We start from the raw sequence: 15421 nt of genomic DNA, 5'->3' as shown, positions 1-15421 counted from the left end.
GAAGTTGAGGCGGCTTTCGTCTTGGTGGTCGCTTGAATTGAAGCCACTGTTTCATTCCAAAAACGTTCAAGCGCTCTGACTTTTGCCTCCTTGACGATCGGAGACAAAAGATGCGTTTCTCTGGAGTGGGGTGTAAAGTTACCAAAGACAAGTCAGCACTCAAAGATTTGATGCCGATGACTCGTTTTATTGTGTTGTCGAGTTAACGAGCCGAGTCGAAAACGGACATTTTGTGCCGACGGACCTCATGATTGTGCCACGCAGCCAGAGCCTGCAAAATGTCTTTCATTTCTTCAAGCGTGGCTTTCGGCATCCGCGGGACGGGCCGCCCCAAAGACGGAGAGTGGGCCGCAAACGGCCCCCCGGGGCTCTAGGCGGGACACAGACGGGGGGGTCGCAGAAGAAAACAAGAAAAACGTTGCCGTTGGCCGGCGTGAGCTTCGGCGTCTACCGATTGGCAGTTGGCGGCTGGGCCGCCTCGGCGCTTGGCCGCAGTTTCAGCTTCTGCTCGGCTTTCTGCTTCTGCACCTCCTTGAAGACCTAAAGTGGTGACAGACAGACATGATGTCGTTATTTAGTCGGACGGCATCTGCGTATGCGGCGATGGCTGTTTGAAAGCGCTCCAGAAATACAGTGGAGTCGAGATAGTTGCGGCATTCCAAATGCAAATGCAACCCCCCCCCCCATTCAACTGCTGTTTACTGGAAAACGTTGGATGGTACAAATGTACTTTTTCTTCCGAATGAACGAAAGGGGGCTGGAGCTTTCTTTTGGTGGGCTACGTAGTGAGAGAACTCCATTTTGCGTAGGCCTTCAAAATGGAGTCCAAAATGGCCGGCGGCGACTCTCCCAATCGGAGAAAAACGGCTGCATTGAATGAAATCAATAATGAGAACAGAAGAAATGGGGATTTGGCTGAGGCGCTCCACGCCCCCCCCCCCCGGAAAAGGACCGCGGACGGTTGAGGTGGGTGCTTTGGCCCGGTGTCTTGCCGCTACCTTGAGGCAGAAGGCCTTTTTGGCCAGCCAGCGTCGCGTGGCCCTCCTGTAGTACTCGGGCGGGAAGGTGTAGCTGATGCCCAGACGCTGGCACACCTTCTCAAAGGCCTCGTAGCGCTCCAGCCGCAGAGCCTTCAGCAGCTTCTTCCTCTTGTCTATGGCCATGAGCATGCGTCTCTTGTTGGCCTTGTCCTGGAAGACGCAGAGGAAGGTACGGGGGGGGGGGGGGGGGGGGCATATTCCGCTTTGGCAAAACCATTTCCAAATGTCCCTCAACCTCCACGTTGAGGGACACCAAAGGTGTACAAACAGCAGCCCGCCATCTTTTTTTTTTTTTTTTGAAGCGGCCCCCGACATGAGTGAGGGGGACTATGTGAAAATGACAAGTGTAATGGTTCGTCTGTCAGGTGCAGAGTCTACTTGGCGAGATAGCGGGCTGTTGGCCACCCCAAAAACGTGGAAATGGTTTTGCTTCAAGAATGCTCCCGCAGGCTTGGATTCAAGAAAACAACCAAAAACAAAAGTGAACGAAGAGGAAACTATGTTGAGAACTGGAAATTTTCCGAGCACCTCGCGTGCGGTGCGCTTCTCAGCAGGATATCCTGCGTGTGTCTGACGCAACAGGAAGGAAACGCGTCGACAAAACTTCTCGCCGCCTCGCGAGTTCTCTCGGCTCACCTTGTGATGTTTGAGCAAGTGCTCCTGAAAGTTGCGGATCCTCGCCGTCAAAATGGCCACTGCAACACACACGCACACTTGACCGCTCACGCAAGCGAATCCCCCAAATCGGGTGCGCGCATGCGCGCGGCAGTGAAAGCAAACTCGCCTCGAACTTCCACCGAATTGCGGTCGCCTTCATCTCGTTGCACCTTGGCGATCAGCTGCTCCCTTTTTAGCGCCAGCTTTTCACTCTGAGGACACGCGGGCGATATCAGCCCTCGATCTGGCGCCGACGTCATCTCAAACCATGGAAGCTACTTACGTGACTCGCCAACTCCAGCGAAAGGAGTCTTTTGACAACATCGTCCGTCCTGCCTTGACAAAAAGACACACAGAAAGGCGGCCCGTTTGTGACAGAGGTCGTTGTTGGCAGGGAGGACAAATAGGGGTGTCGAAAAGAGCCAAATGGACACGATAGCCGTCTCATCTTAGCATGTACCTCAAGAAATTCGCCGGGCAAAAGAAGGAAAAGGTTTTGGTGCGGCAAAGGAAGCGAGCTCACGGCCCTTCACCTACGGGACGGCCGCGCGCACCTCAGCTTGCAACCTTGGCTGTCGAGTGGCAGAAAACGGCCGCCCAAAAGTAGCCCCCTTTGCCAGGGCTTCCAAAATGTCAAATTTGGGATTTTTTGGGTTGGTTTGTTCTTTAAATGAAAACCATTCGACCGTTTTAGTCAGGATGATGCGGAAATATCTTTTTTTCTATCTCAGTTGATGGGCCACACTCCTCAAATAACGACGGGTGTCTCTCTCTCTCTAGCGTTGTGTGTTTTGCCTTTACGTTTGAGCGAGCGGTACAGCGGCGTAATCCATCTTCAGCGAGGTCGGGGGGAGGTCGGCCAGTTGGCTCTCAGGACCTGCAAGGGAAACAAAAGCGCAACCGCTTCAAAGCGAGCCTTTCGGTCAGAGCGCTAGCCGTTTCCTTGACAACAGGCATGTCCGGCTCCGGTCCCGGAGGGCCACGGTCCTGCCCGTTTTCCATCTCTCTCCCGATTCAGATGATCAGCCGGCATTAGAAGGATCCTGATGATTTGAATCAGGCGTGTTGCTCCTGGGAAAGCTGGAAAACAGGCAGGACAGCGGCCCGCGAGGACCCACTTTGGACAGCCCTGCTTTACAAAGACATACCTGCCTCCTTTCTCTTGGAAAGGCGAGCGTAATGTCGGACCGCTGCCGGAGGGCCGACGCTTCCTGACGCCGAAGAGAGACATGAAACAGGGATTTGTTTTTATCATCATGAAAGAATAGGTATTCGGATAGAATAACTTGAAGATAAAAAAAAAATCAAATGAAAGACACAGCTGCTACGTCATTCCAAACAGAAGGGTTCTAATTAGTTCGGGCCGCATAAATGACCTCTTTTCAAAACTATAACGACGAGACGTTTTACCTTTTGAAATGCGCATGTCAGCATGATCATCGGCATTTTATTGCAAAATGTAAACGATTGAGACGGGTTTTAAAACGGAGACGCGGCATATTCAGCATGTTCACGTCTTCTCAGGGGAACTTCAAGACGTGCGTCCGTTGTATGACGGTGTCATACAATGTCCCTTTTCGTGACTAATATTCATATTCATCATCGTGAGAGCTCATGTCGAGCGTCCCACGCGTACCAATAAAACGTTGCAACGCGACGAAGACGAATCCTGTTCGATGACTGAGAACGTCCACCATTCGTTGCAACGTTCAAGTGGCGAACGCCCGTCTTTTAGCATCATCGAGTCATGAGCTAACGAGGCTACTTGTGACCTGCCGCTCTGCATGAACCGCACCATCGCTGACGTTTTATAGTACACAATATACGAGTCCAGGTTCTATTTTCGCCACCGCCTCCGTGTTGACTTCTTACCGCCGCTGACTTTGTGTGGCGAAAGCAACGCCGAGCAGCCAGTCCGCGGGGGTGCGGCGCTTCCCCGCAAAGCGACCACCGAAGACCTTAGAATGGTCCTCAGGGCTATATTCGCCATCATGACTTCGGTTTGAATTTGCGAACTTTGGCTCAAACGAGCCCGAAGCGAAGCCGGCCGGATAAAATAGAAGAAAGACACACTCGACCGCTAGATGCGCGGCGCCATTTTGGTGAGAAGTAACGATTGCCGGTCGTCGTTCCTCGAGCGAGGAATGCCAAACGAACCCAGAAGACGTCGATGGAGGCGAGGGCTGGTCAAAAGCGTTTACTTGGAACGTGGTAGGAAAACCCATGAGACAACTGTCTGCGTAAAAATACAAATACATTTATTCCTGTATAAAGTGAGGTAAAACATGGACACCAATGAATGTATAATCAAAGTTTTTTTTCAGATGATTATAAAACTCGTATCGTTTTACCTTGAACCCACTGATATTAATAACACAACCAGTAGAAACACAGTCAGATTATACAACACTCACGGGCATTTATTTTATCCCCTGCAAAAAAAAAAAACGACAAATGCTGTACTACGGAAGCATAGCTGCTAAGATGTACTTCCGTGAACCCACTAAATCTGCCTGCACGATACTGCCCCCTGGTGGCACGGTGCCTCGAGAAGCAACACGGCAGCATGAAATCATCATGAACAAACCGTTGAATTCATCCGTTTTCTAATCCTCTTATCGTCACAAGGGTCGCGGCCGTGCCAGAGCCTATCCCAGCCGTACAACCTGAACCGTTTGCCAGCCAATCGCAGGGCACACGCAGTCAAAGAAGCCATTTGCGCTCACAATCACACTCGAGGACAATTTCAAGTGTTCCATGAACCTGCCATGCATGTTTTGGGAATGCGGGAGGAAAGCGGAGGATCCGCAGAAAAGCCAAGCAGGCACAGGGAGAACATGCAAACTCTACACAGGAAGGCCAGGGCCAGGATCAAACCCTGCCCCACTGTACCGTGAGGCGAGGTCAGGTCCCGGAAATTAATTGGGGTTTTGGGGTGGAACGGATTAATGTCATTTTCACTTCATGTCGATAGGGAGAGATGATTTGAGAAACAGACTTTCTGTATATCTGCAAGTCAAGGCACAGCTGTACTTCACATGACCACACAAGTCAAATGAAACATTAGACATCACTGAGTGTCATTCATGGCTAACGCTCTAAGAAAAGGAAAGTCCTCCCACTGGATGGCGGCAGAGGCGTCGTTGTCGTCGTCCTCTTCGGGCATGCACGGTCCAAAGAAGCACTGCGAGCCTTCGGTCGCGTCGACGTTCTGGTAACACTTGGGACTCTCTTCCGACCCCAAGAGAGGCTGCGTGGACTCAGAGCGCAGGTACTCGTGAGGCTGCTGGGCAGGGAAGATGACGGTGGCGTAGAGCACCGAGTCGTCGTTGGAAGAGGTCAAACCGGGGAGGAAAGGCGAGCCGCAGATGGACTCCCCCAGGTCGCTGGTGTCCTCTGCGTTGTTCAACCAAGCGGTGAAGTCTTCTTCCTTGCCGGGCTTCCGGGGTAGCTCCAGGAAGCTCAGATGGGAGAGATACATTGGATTTGGCTCCTCAAAGTCCCACGAAGACCGAATATCCTGCACAAAGTGGACCTTCAGTCACTCCGGCAAGGTCGGATGTCAGGAAAGTGGGCTGCGGAAGTGTTTTCAACACCATCCACGAGCTCGAGCATAAACGCTAAAAGCCGTGTCAGTTGCCACTTGCCGCACGACCGAAAAACAACGGCGGCGTGCCACCTGCGTGCATTCCGAGGTCCAACTTTTGATGCTGCTGTTTGCAGGATCGGGAACGTCGGGCCAAAAACGCACCTTCAGCCTGCGAAAAGCGAGCGCCCAGATTGAACGGCGTGGAAGGCCAGTTGCAACCCGAACGCAGCGGCGGCTCAGCAAAGCTTCCATCTTACTTACTGATTATGCTCGGAGGAACAAGTCTTGACCAGAAAAATGATCAGCAGACACAAACAAGCGCACGTGGCCACCAGGATGATCACAGAAGAGACGGGATCTGGGATGAAACACAAACCCAACGTGAGAGTTGCTCTCGTCATACCGCAGAGCGGTACCGGTCCTCGGCCCATTTGGGACCGGCCCGACCCGCGACCCAAGAACCGTTTTCAGTGCCCTGCCGTTGTTTGGCACCTGCGCAAGGAACACAAACCCATTTCTTTGATGTCAAAGTGAACCGTGGACCCGTTGCGGCTTCCGCCGTACGTGCTGACCATCAAGACGGCATCGTAAACAGACTTGGAGTCGAGGCCCGTCAGGACCACTTTGCGCTCCTCCGGCTCTCCCGTGGCCACTGAAATGACAACGACGTATCCCCGCGTGACGCTCAAGTGAGAATGGAGAATCTTGGTTTTGAAACCGAAATGTGCCTACCGTGCACCCTTCCGGTCTGGTCCCAGTAAAACAATTTGTAGCTTTGAATGATCCCGTTGCGCCGCTCCAACGGTATTTCATCCCAGGCCAGTTCCACATGGTACTGCCAGTTCTTCTTAATTCTTATCTTCGGGACCTCAGATGGAGCTTAAAAAAAGATCACAGCCGGTGATTGTTGTGGTCATTACAATGCATCCGTCCGTCCGCCCGTTCGCTTATCCTCCCCCAGGGCCACCGTCGTGTTTTCGGAACGTGCGAGGAAAGCGGAGCACCCGTAGAAAAGCCACAGGGAGAACATGCAAACCTCGCAAAGAGGAGGCCGGGGCTTGGAATTGTCGGCCCGCGCCGAGAGGCGGACGTGCTCAGCGGTCGACCGCGGCGCCGCCCATTCCTATTTGTTTGGGGAAGGTCAGGAATCCATATTTGGTGATGGGGCAGCAAGACCGTAGGATTTGTTCTCGAAAAATGATGGCGGCTTTGACAGTCTAATGACCGCGAACCCAAATCAAACATACAAAGCCGACGGGTTCATTTAGACATAAATATGTATTTAACAAAATCTTCAAGACATGTCATTCCAATAAAATGCAACATAGTGTATTCAAATGTGGAGAAAAATATTCAGCGTTAATGCATGAATCCTTCATTCCATTGGTCATTTCCATCGCAAAGCCATTTCAATTTGGAACTGAAAGCATTTTGCAAAATAGCCCCAAATATTCAGCTCGTTTTCAATCAACCGCGAAACGCAGACTGATAGAGCTCCATTGAATGTATTCCTTCACGAATTCGTGGCCAATTTATAGATGCTGCGCTCAAAAGGCGAAACCAAACGAGTGAAAAGCCAAAGAACGTCTTGCGGCTCTCCAATTTTCCACGAAACGAGAAGACCCCAACGAATGCGCATTGTAACGAACGCTCCGTTTGCAAGCGACAGTTCCTTTTCCGGCCACGGGAGGGCACCGTTTCCCGACGCAAGCAACGTCCCCGTTTGTTGCCACTCACCCTTTTGCAGCGAGTAGGCCTGAACCGTCCGCGGCGGGCCGATGCCCTGCTTAAATCTGGGATACACGGAGATCCCGTAGGGCTTGTACGGCTCCAAGGGGCCTGCGGGTGACAGCGAGGGAGATTGCATGGACAATATGAGATGCCGGCACACACGATTCGCATCAATGACGGTCACATAGGATCCAGTCCATCCATTTTTGTTGCAATGCACTCCAATTTGCGAGATTATGTTTCATTCCGGTGACAACGCCGTATGAGTCATGCCAATCATGACACAAGACGAGGCCGTCCGAGTCTGATATGAAATGAAGAGAGAGAGAGAGAGAAAAACACCTGTCACGACAAGGGTGGAGAGATTCCGTCTGGCAGTCTCAAAGCCAACAAGGGACAGGTCGTGGTTTAACAGGGGTCTCCATTCCACCACGTAATCGATAAGAGCGGGCGACGGCACGTCTTCCCATCGGACCAGCACGGACCCGTCGCCGGCGGCGGCGGCGCGAACTTCGGGTACGGTCTCTCCAGCTGCAGGTAGCGGAAGGCGGCGGTCTCGTAAACGAGCCGTTTTGCAAAGCCGAGCGTTGGCGGCGTTACCTATGGCGTGGTAGATGGGGACCGACGTCGGGCCGGACCTTCCGGCTGCGTTCAGAGCCACGAGGTACACTTTCCTGGCTTTCCTGGGAACGCGGAAGGTGCAGTGGCTCCCGGCCGTGGCGCACAGTTTCCCCCTCTTATTTGAGGTCCTCAGTGCCGAAACCACGTAGGACAGGTTGCGGCCGTTGGCTCGGAATCGTGCCGACGGCTGGAAAATAACGCGGTGGAGAAGCCGGTAAAGACGGCTACACGTACTGGAAACACCGAGCGCAGTTGTCTACCTTCCAAAACAAGAGCATTTGGAGTTGGTTGTGCAAGAGATGGCCGGTAACCCGCATCCACGTGTGGAGCGCTCCGGTGGGAGCTGCGAAGAGGAAACACCTTTTGAGAAGCGGGAAAACCACCATGCGCTACTTCCAAAGCGCCGTGGGTGGGAACCATGAAAAGGACGCGGCATCGGCCGCTAAGCATCGGTCGGGAGCAGCGGCGCCGACAAACCCAGCCGAGGAGACCCCCTTTTAGCCGAAACTTGACGCCGGGGCCGGGGCCGCTCAATGCGTCCATCGCGAGGGGTGTAAGGGGCAAAGGTGTGGGATTCACATGATACCGTTTTGGGTGACTGCACGCGGCACCCTAAGCATCCTACCAGTTGCACTTTTACCCCAAACAAAGAAACAAAAATGCGCGGGAGCGCTAACGTATGGCGTCGCGCCATCTGCATCACCGGAGGTTGTTGGCGGTCGGCAGTCTGCGCTTGGAGCCATTGCCATCTCTCTTTTCCGTGATCGTCATTCTCACTTTAAAATTTGTTTTGCGCGCAACTCAGCGATGGCACTGCGGAAGAACGGCAATCTGGCGCGCGGAGGAAGAAGCGTTTTGCGGGTCATAGTTTCTGCAGCGAAGACGGTGCAAAAGCGCATCCCCGCGCCTCCGTGTCAAGTCGCGACTAAGGTAGGCGGTGCCGTCCTTTTCGCAAACTGCCCCAATTTACACTGCGGCCACGGCTTTCCACTAGCGTCCCATTTCCCGCCACGGAGCGGTCGTACTTCATCCGCGGGTGCGAGGCCTTACCGGTCTCCAGGGTGAACGCGGGCCGGCCGTCGCTCCACTCGCTCCAGGGGCTTTGCCGGTATCGGACTCTGATCTGGGCGACGTAATGCGTCCCGTGCAGCAGACCGCACTGGTAGACGTACCTCTGGGGCATGGCCCGGTCCAGGATCTGAAAGGTCATTCGGGAGAGCGCGGAAATGAAGTGACGTGGGAGAGAAAAACCATGCCTGCATAGCAAGACACTTTCTGCCGTTTATTAAATCGTGCAAGTAGCCAAAATGAGATCTTGCGGCGATGCCTCGATTTGAGCGATTATTATCTCCCTAAACGTCCGATTTCAACACCAGCGCTCAGAAACCGACGCAAATTTCCCCCCGGCGGTAACGTCAATCCAATGAATGTATTCCCGAGGCCCGAGAAAAATCTTTTTTTTTTCGGAAAAACACACAGAAAACAATGTGAACTGAATATCAATGACCAATGAAATGGATTCATCCGTATGAAATGAAGACTCTTGATGATAGACGTCACCGAGCGGCCACGGGGACAGCCAAGCAGAAAAGCAGGAAAGGTCGAGGCGGAAGGAGGCCGGGCGAGGGATCGCATCTCCGGCAAAAGCGGGACCAAGCCTCAATTTTGCGATAACGGATGAATGGCATCTCCATTTGTTTGAATGGCAACGAGGATTTGAGCTGCGAGCTCGGTCACGGAACAAATCAATGCGAAACGGATCTCCCCGCGCATTGCGATAGACGAGCGTACTTACCGGTCGCTCGGTCCACCAGCCGCTCGCCTCCGTCTTGAGTCGGACTTGAAGACTGACAAAGTCCCTCATCCAGTCCTGGAAGCGGGAAAAGTCCCATTTTAGCCGCAGGCAGCCGGGACGCCACGCTTGCAGCTTCACGATCTCTGGCGGGTCAAACTTGGCTGGAGCAAAACAGTCAATCCCACCAGTGCGTTACCATGGCGAAGGTCCATCCTTTCAAAATGCCACCGACATGCTGGCCGTTCTTTCAATGATTTGAACCAAGTGTAGAAGTGAGGCTCCTGGGGTTGCAAAAGTGCGCGCACCCTCTTTCGGCAGTCGCCGGCACCGAAAGACGCAATAGAAGTTGAGCTTTTGGAGTAGGCGTTTGGATGAATGCCGGCCGGTCGCATATTGACTTTTGGCGTGTTCCATCGCATGGGAGAAATATTACAATCGTCTCTCATTTCAAAAAGAACACGACAGAAACAAAAAAGAAACACAAGACCATGTCGCGAATCGATGATGAAAGTGCAATCAAACAGATTTTGTCTGCTCAGCCCTGGACTCGACTCGGATGTTGAACTCTCGTTGTCATTGTTTTTGAATTTTTCCTGAAAATGTTCCAATACGAGCGTGGCAACATCGGAAGCAAATGCATCTCCCGCCGCCGCGCCGATTTCTCCCCTTGGGAGGAAGCGTCCGCACGGCCCGCCCCCCCAACTACCTGAGCTGACGGGTTCCAAACTCAAGCGCGAGGAGCTCGTCTCTCCGAGCGCGTTCACGGCCTTCACGTAGATCTCCATCTCTGAGAAGAAGACGAAGCCGGCGCGAGGGATGGTGTAGCTGCGGACCCCCGGCGGCAGCTCGTAGGCGTGGCTCCACTTTAGATCACTGAAATCGCACCATATTCTGCACTTTCCCAATGCGCTCCAGGGTGAAGCGCCGCCGCGTTCGCAGGCTGCCGTTGGAATATTTACCCGATGTGCGTGTGGAGGCTATACTTTGTGGGCAGGTGCGAGTCCGGCGGGCTCGTTTCCCACTTACATGTCAGGCTCTCGTGGGCGGACAGGTTGGCCTGACAGCTCAGGTTCTGGAGCGCCGGAGGTGGATCTCAAGTAGAGAGAAAGCCACGCCGCAAATATTACACGACCTCACGCATCTCGCACATGATGAAGATAGAAATAAAAAGTTTCGCCCTCACAAGAAAGCGTTTCATTTCCTTACATCCGGCTTGTATTTCCAGGCCGGCGATGACGTGACTCGGCGCGTCCCGGAGGCAGCAGGTGAGGGTGGCCCGACTGTGGTTGAAAGCGGGGATCAGCAGCCGGTAGGCTCTGGCGCTCCCGTCGGCCGCCTCAATCGCGCCGGGAAGAACCCGCTCGCCCAGTCGCAATTGGACTCGGCGTCCGGCCAGAGCGGGGCAGTCGTCGCGGACGACGCAGGTGACCGTGACGGGCGAGCCCACGGTCACCACCGAACTGGAAGCGTGGACGCTGGCGCACGCTCGCCGCTCATCCCCTAATCATTGGCGTTCAACACAATGACAATTGACGCATTATTGTCATCTGGGCTGCGCTTGCTTCTCGCTTGCCTCAACTCATGAAGGAAAGCAAGAAGGGAAGACAATTACCACCATCTCTTCGCCATGTACAGCCCCGAGCTTCAATATTACAGTCCCGCTTTAAAAAAAAAAGAAAAGAGGCAAGATATTGTCGAACCACTGCATTCTCGTGCAAACTACTTCCAAGCAGGACTTACTCCAAGCCAGCTTAATTGCCGCAAGTAGCAATATCAATACAGCCTCTGCGATAAGCCGATAGATAATATCTGGTATGGGTACTTGGCCATGCCACATGTTTTTCTAATGAAGAAAATTGAATCTCTCAATATTTAGACTTTTTTGGAGGAACAATCCTACAAACTGGCGTTTCAATGGAACGTACTAGACTCCATTCAGTCTGGCGGCATTTCCCTTCCTTGTGAAGCCATCTGAATACAACTCGACACGTTCAGACGGGGGAATCGTCACCGACGGCGACACTTACCGCCTTCCGCCGCGTTGACAACCGCCATCACGACAAGTACCGACATCCAAGCGGCTGCCATGGCGGCCACACCTGTCGGTCGGCCCAACGAGAAACACCGGATGTCACATATCCAAAATGTCAAACGAGCGGAGTGAAGTTATAGGGGGGGGGGAACGAAACAACCCCCAAAAAGGCAGATTGGAGTGTCGACGTCACACCTGTAACGTGGCGTCATCAACAAGCGACCACGTCTCGGAGTGAAAAAAAGGACAGCGAGTCATCTCGCTACTCACCATTCCACAGGCGCGAAGGCGACACGCAAGTCGGGTTTTGGCAGCAGTGAAGCTAAAAAGAAAAACACACACACACGCAACGTTACAATTCGCCACAGAGTCAAAGTACCGTTTCCTCCAAAGGAAACCACTCAAGTACTTGGTAGACGTAAAACATTTGCTGCCTTTAAAACTACCAAGTTTTGCCACGTCAAAAGGGAACCCGAGTCAGCTGCGTGTCGCGGCCCTCCTCAGCCCGAAGAGTTTTTCGCCATTCAAAAACATAGAAATGAATATCATCCAGTTCGTTATAATCGAGTAAAGTCGGTCAATTGGCACAAAAGTATGAAAATATGAACCGCACAATTTCATCTGAGATGGCTTGAAGGCGGCATCACAAAAGTGTTTGTGACGCTGCCTTAAAAAGACGCACGCCAGAGGTTGGGGACCCCTGCCCGAGATGCTGGAATCAAACGCCAGACGCCGAGACGGACTCATGAAATGGCCGCTGGGCAGCCGCAATCGCAAATGCAGCCTGCGCGCCTTGACGTCGTTTGTTTGGGCTCCTTCTCTTCTTTGTTGAAAACATATAACGACGCATTTTCATTTCTTATCAGCCGCTCGCAGAAAGGCCTCCGAATCTCTTTTGGCTTTTTCCATTTGAGCATGTCTGATTAGTCCCAGCAGGTGGTTTGCCGGAGGCTCGAAAAAGTCCATTTGCGATTGGCTAGCGAGCAAATTGTTGTGATGAAGACTGCCACTTAAGCAAGAGGGGGGGGGGGGATTTACGCGTGGCGAGTCACGTGACTTGTTTTTTTTCTTGGTGGGGAGACTTCAATCTCACGCTACTGCTCTATTTTGATTGGAGAAAAATGACTTTGTTCTTGAAAAATGCAACTGGAATCCTGGTCTAATTCTTTGCTTTTTCACCAAATGATACCGAGAAAAATATCCACGCAGCTGGAATTGAACCCGGTACCTCTGCGCTATGGGGTCAATACGCTATACGCTATATCTAAAGCGAGAGAGAGGGAGATCTGAAATGTTCTTTGCATATTTTTCTTCCATCCATGCAGACACCCAGTGAGTGTGTGGCGTTTGCGCCCGGCGGAAAGTGATACGAAGGCATACGCAATGGTGTCGCAAGGACCGTACTCCAGCCACCAGCATATGTTTCCTCTGCCGCCGCCGCTGGTGGAGAACGAGGACACGAGGAGGTTTATTGCGCCACTTTGAGCATTTCGCAACATCCTGGACAGGCAGCGCAAGGACACGCTCGCCAGCACTTCCCCATTTTGGCGGGCGTGTTTCTCACAACGAGGGCGCTCCTAATCGCTACCGATCCCATAAGAATACGACATGGGGCCGGAATCCTTTGGCCCGATTAACCTCGACGTCGGCAGGCGTCAAAATGCCACCTGTTTGGCGTTTTGCACTTGACATTCGCTAAATCCGTGCAGAGAGGAAAAATTCCCCAAATGCTCATGGCAAAGTCAAATGTTAGCCCACGGCAAGAAATCAATCACAACGATTCGCCACTTTTTCGCAAGAGGGGATTTAGTCGGAGTCGTTTGTCCATACTTTGAGGATGACGTTGCCAAATGGCAAAATGCTCTCACGTGGAATCCGTCATCATCATACTGTTTATTACAATCCAGCAATTTCGCATTCTCTATTTAAATTTATGTATCTATAAATACATAAATCTATGTAAATTTCCCCATTGTGGGACAAATAAAGGATATCTTATCTTATTTCATCATGGATGGAAAATGTGTCAATGTGAAACTGTGACAATGCCTTCAGGAATTCCAAAGGCTAAAATCGATACATATATGTATAGATATCTCCACACACAGCCTTAAAAACACTTCTGCGCGGTCAGAATTATGAGGCCATGGGCTGTGTCTTCATGATTCAAAATGTCCTCATAGTGTAGTGTGTATTCAGATCAGATGTCCCCACAACACACTACATGCACACACAATGTCTCCATCAAAGAAAGGCGTTTGCGCGGTCAGTCCAGATGATCCGAAGGTGAAGCTGGGATGCCATGAGAGCGTCTACTCACCTCAGACGACAGATTGAAGCCGCGCCGAAGCTCCGAGCGGCTACGCTGGCGACGTGTGCGGCCGTGACGCCAAACGTCCTTGTTTTGAAAGTGCTGCTCAACTTTCCAGGAAGCGGCGCTCGACCGACGGACTGTCGGGGCCGTTCGGGAGGAGGAGGGTAGTGGGTGGGGGGAAGAAAAAGACAAAAAAAACAATAACAGTTGTAAGGGGAAGTCTGCGACGAGCCCTTCGGAAGGAGGCGCATTTCTGCATCGCTGGCCACGAAATCTGCGCGTGAACTTTTTGGTTCCCACCGTACGTAAGCAGTCGGCACGAGAGGGCGGACTTTGCCGGCTCCTCGCCGCTCATCGTTCGTCGCGGAAGACACGACCGCCGCAACGTTTCAGCGAGTGCGAGAAATGAGGCCCCCGCAGCCAAGTGATGAAGCGCCGCCGCCGTTTCTGATTAGCGTGCTCGTTACCGCGCTTAATAAGACGGCAGCCTCCTCCTCCTCCTCCTCCTCACGTTAGTCACGCGGCTGAAAAGGGGGCCTCGGGCCTGACGTTGCACGGTGGTTCGCCGCAGTCATCACGGCGGCGACGAAGGCCCTCGCTGACCCCTCAATGTCAAAGGACTCCAAAAGCGCTCCGATCTGGAGGTCATCGTGACCGCGGATGCAATATCACATGAGAATATCCACCCGTGAGCGTGTCCGTCCCAGCGCGTATTCTCCTCGGGTTGCTAGCATAGCGACGGTGAGCCTGTTGTCAATTTGGTGTTGAACGCAGACTGGAGCGACGACAGGGCGTGACGTCAAGTCAATGTCAGGCTTCCTGAGCGCTCTCTGTCTCCAGTATCTCGTTTAATGTCGAGCGCGTAGGCCGTTATCAGCACGGTATCGTTTGATCGATTCACATCCGAATTTCTACCCGACCACGGGGCGCAACGTCATGTCCGAAGCGGTCTGCCTTCATGATTCTTCTGCTGGGGTGGCCATCTTATAGCATGTTGGCAAACCCGTGGCCGGCGCGTCAGCATTTTACTGACTCATTTGAAACGGGACAACGGGGCACACGGCAAGACCCACCGCCATCCGTCTGCGCGTATTCGCCTTGCCGTCTTGCTGCATGCTAGCGAATCGATTGTTAGCATGCTAGCATTTGTTCCACCCCATCGGCGAGTTTGACTTCCTGTGATGAATCGCGACCCGTTTGTCTGTTACGTGCGTTGAAGGAACAAACAAAGCCAAACGCCCCGACTGTTATTTCTCACCGTGAGCTTTTTATTGCCCGCGCTTTCCTGCGACTCGGTGACTCTGTGTTTATCCCGCTGCTGCGTCCCCAAGTTGGTGTCCGCCTGCCTGCGTGAAAACATCAAATTGGTACCTTGTCTGCAAGGTGACACGTCGCCCGCTGTTAAAATGGAGATGCGCTTTCAAGCCGCAGATGGAGGCGCCGCATGCGCCCAAATGTGGCCATGCGCTGAGTGCATGTGAATGACTTTCCGTTCCTCTTCTCCTCTCGCCTGCTATTATTAGCGTGGCTGGACGCATGCAAACAAAGCGTCCCCTACGACGCGCGGAACACCATGTGAATGCGGCATAATTGCTCAGAGATTCCATCCGGGATCGAAAAGTGGAACTATTTCAAGTCCAAT

General features: G+C 52.7%; 3 protein-coding genes across 3 annotated transcripts in view; 1 reads left to right on the top strand and 2 right to left on the bottom strand.

The window, feature by feature from the left end:
• The window catches only part of map7d1a (MAP7 domain containing 1a), a 98041-nt gene that overhangs the window by 70888 nt on the left and 11732 nt on the right, over positions 1–15421 (top strand). The gene's annotated exons all lie outside the window — the stretch shown is intronic.
• On the bottom strand, positions 167–3838 carry mrps15 (mitochondrial ribosomal protein S15). The gene is made up of 8 exons (XM_052065996.1): positions 3570–3838; positions 2846–2908; positions 2499–2574; positions 1981–2029; positions 1825–1909; positions 1677–1735; positions 999–1190; positions 167–540 (listed from the first exon to the last, which is right to left on the bottom strand). The coding sequence occupies exons 1-8, from the start codon at positions 3688–3690 to the stop codon at positions 448–450; spliced, it is 738 nt and encodes a 245-aa protein (XP_051921956.1). The 5' UTR covers positions 3691–3838; the 3' UTR covers positions 167–447.
• csf3r (colony stimulating factor 3 receptor (granulocyte)) lies at positions 3935–11759 on the bottom strand. Its single transcript, XM_052065925.1, has 16 exons — positions 11736–11759; positions 11461–11532; positions 10640–10933; positions 10393–10525; positions 10140–10306; positions 9434–9594; positions 8689–8836; positions 7899–7981; positions 7618–7825; positions 7360–7548; positions 7024–7125; positions 6019–6165; positions 5798–5938; positions 5548–5644; positions 5377–5455; positions 3935–5217 (listed from the first exon to the last, which is right to left on the bottom strand). The coding sequence occupies exons 2-16, from the start codon at positions 11519–11521 to the stop codon at positions 4768–4770; spliced, it is 2460 nt and encodes an 819-aa protein (XP_051921885.1). The 5' UTR covers positions 11522–11532; positions 11736–11759; the 3' UTR covers positions 3935–4767.

The sequence above is a fragment of the Hippocampus zosterae genome, chromosome 5 (assembly GCF_025434085.1).
Source record: "Hippocampus zosterae strain Florida chromosome 5, ASM2543408v3, whole genome shotgun sequence".
Taxonomy (NCBI): domain Eukaryota; kingdom Metazoa; phylum Chordata; class Actinopteri; order Syngnathiformes; family Syngnathidae; genus Hippocampus; species Hippocampus zosterae.
Note: the sequence above shows the minus strand (reverse complement) of the source record. Positions and strands in the feature narration are given on the sequence as shown.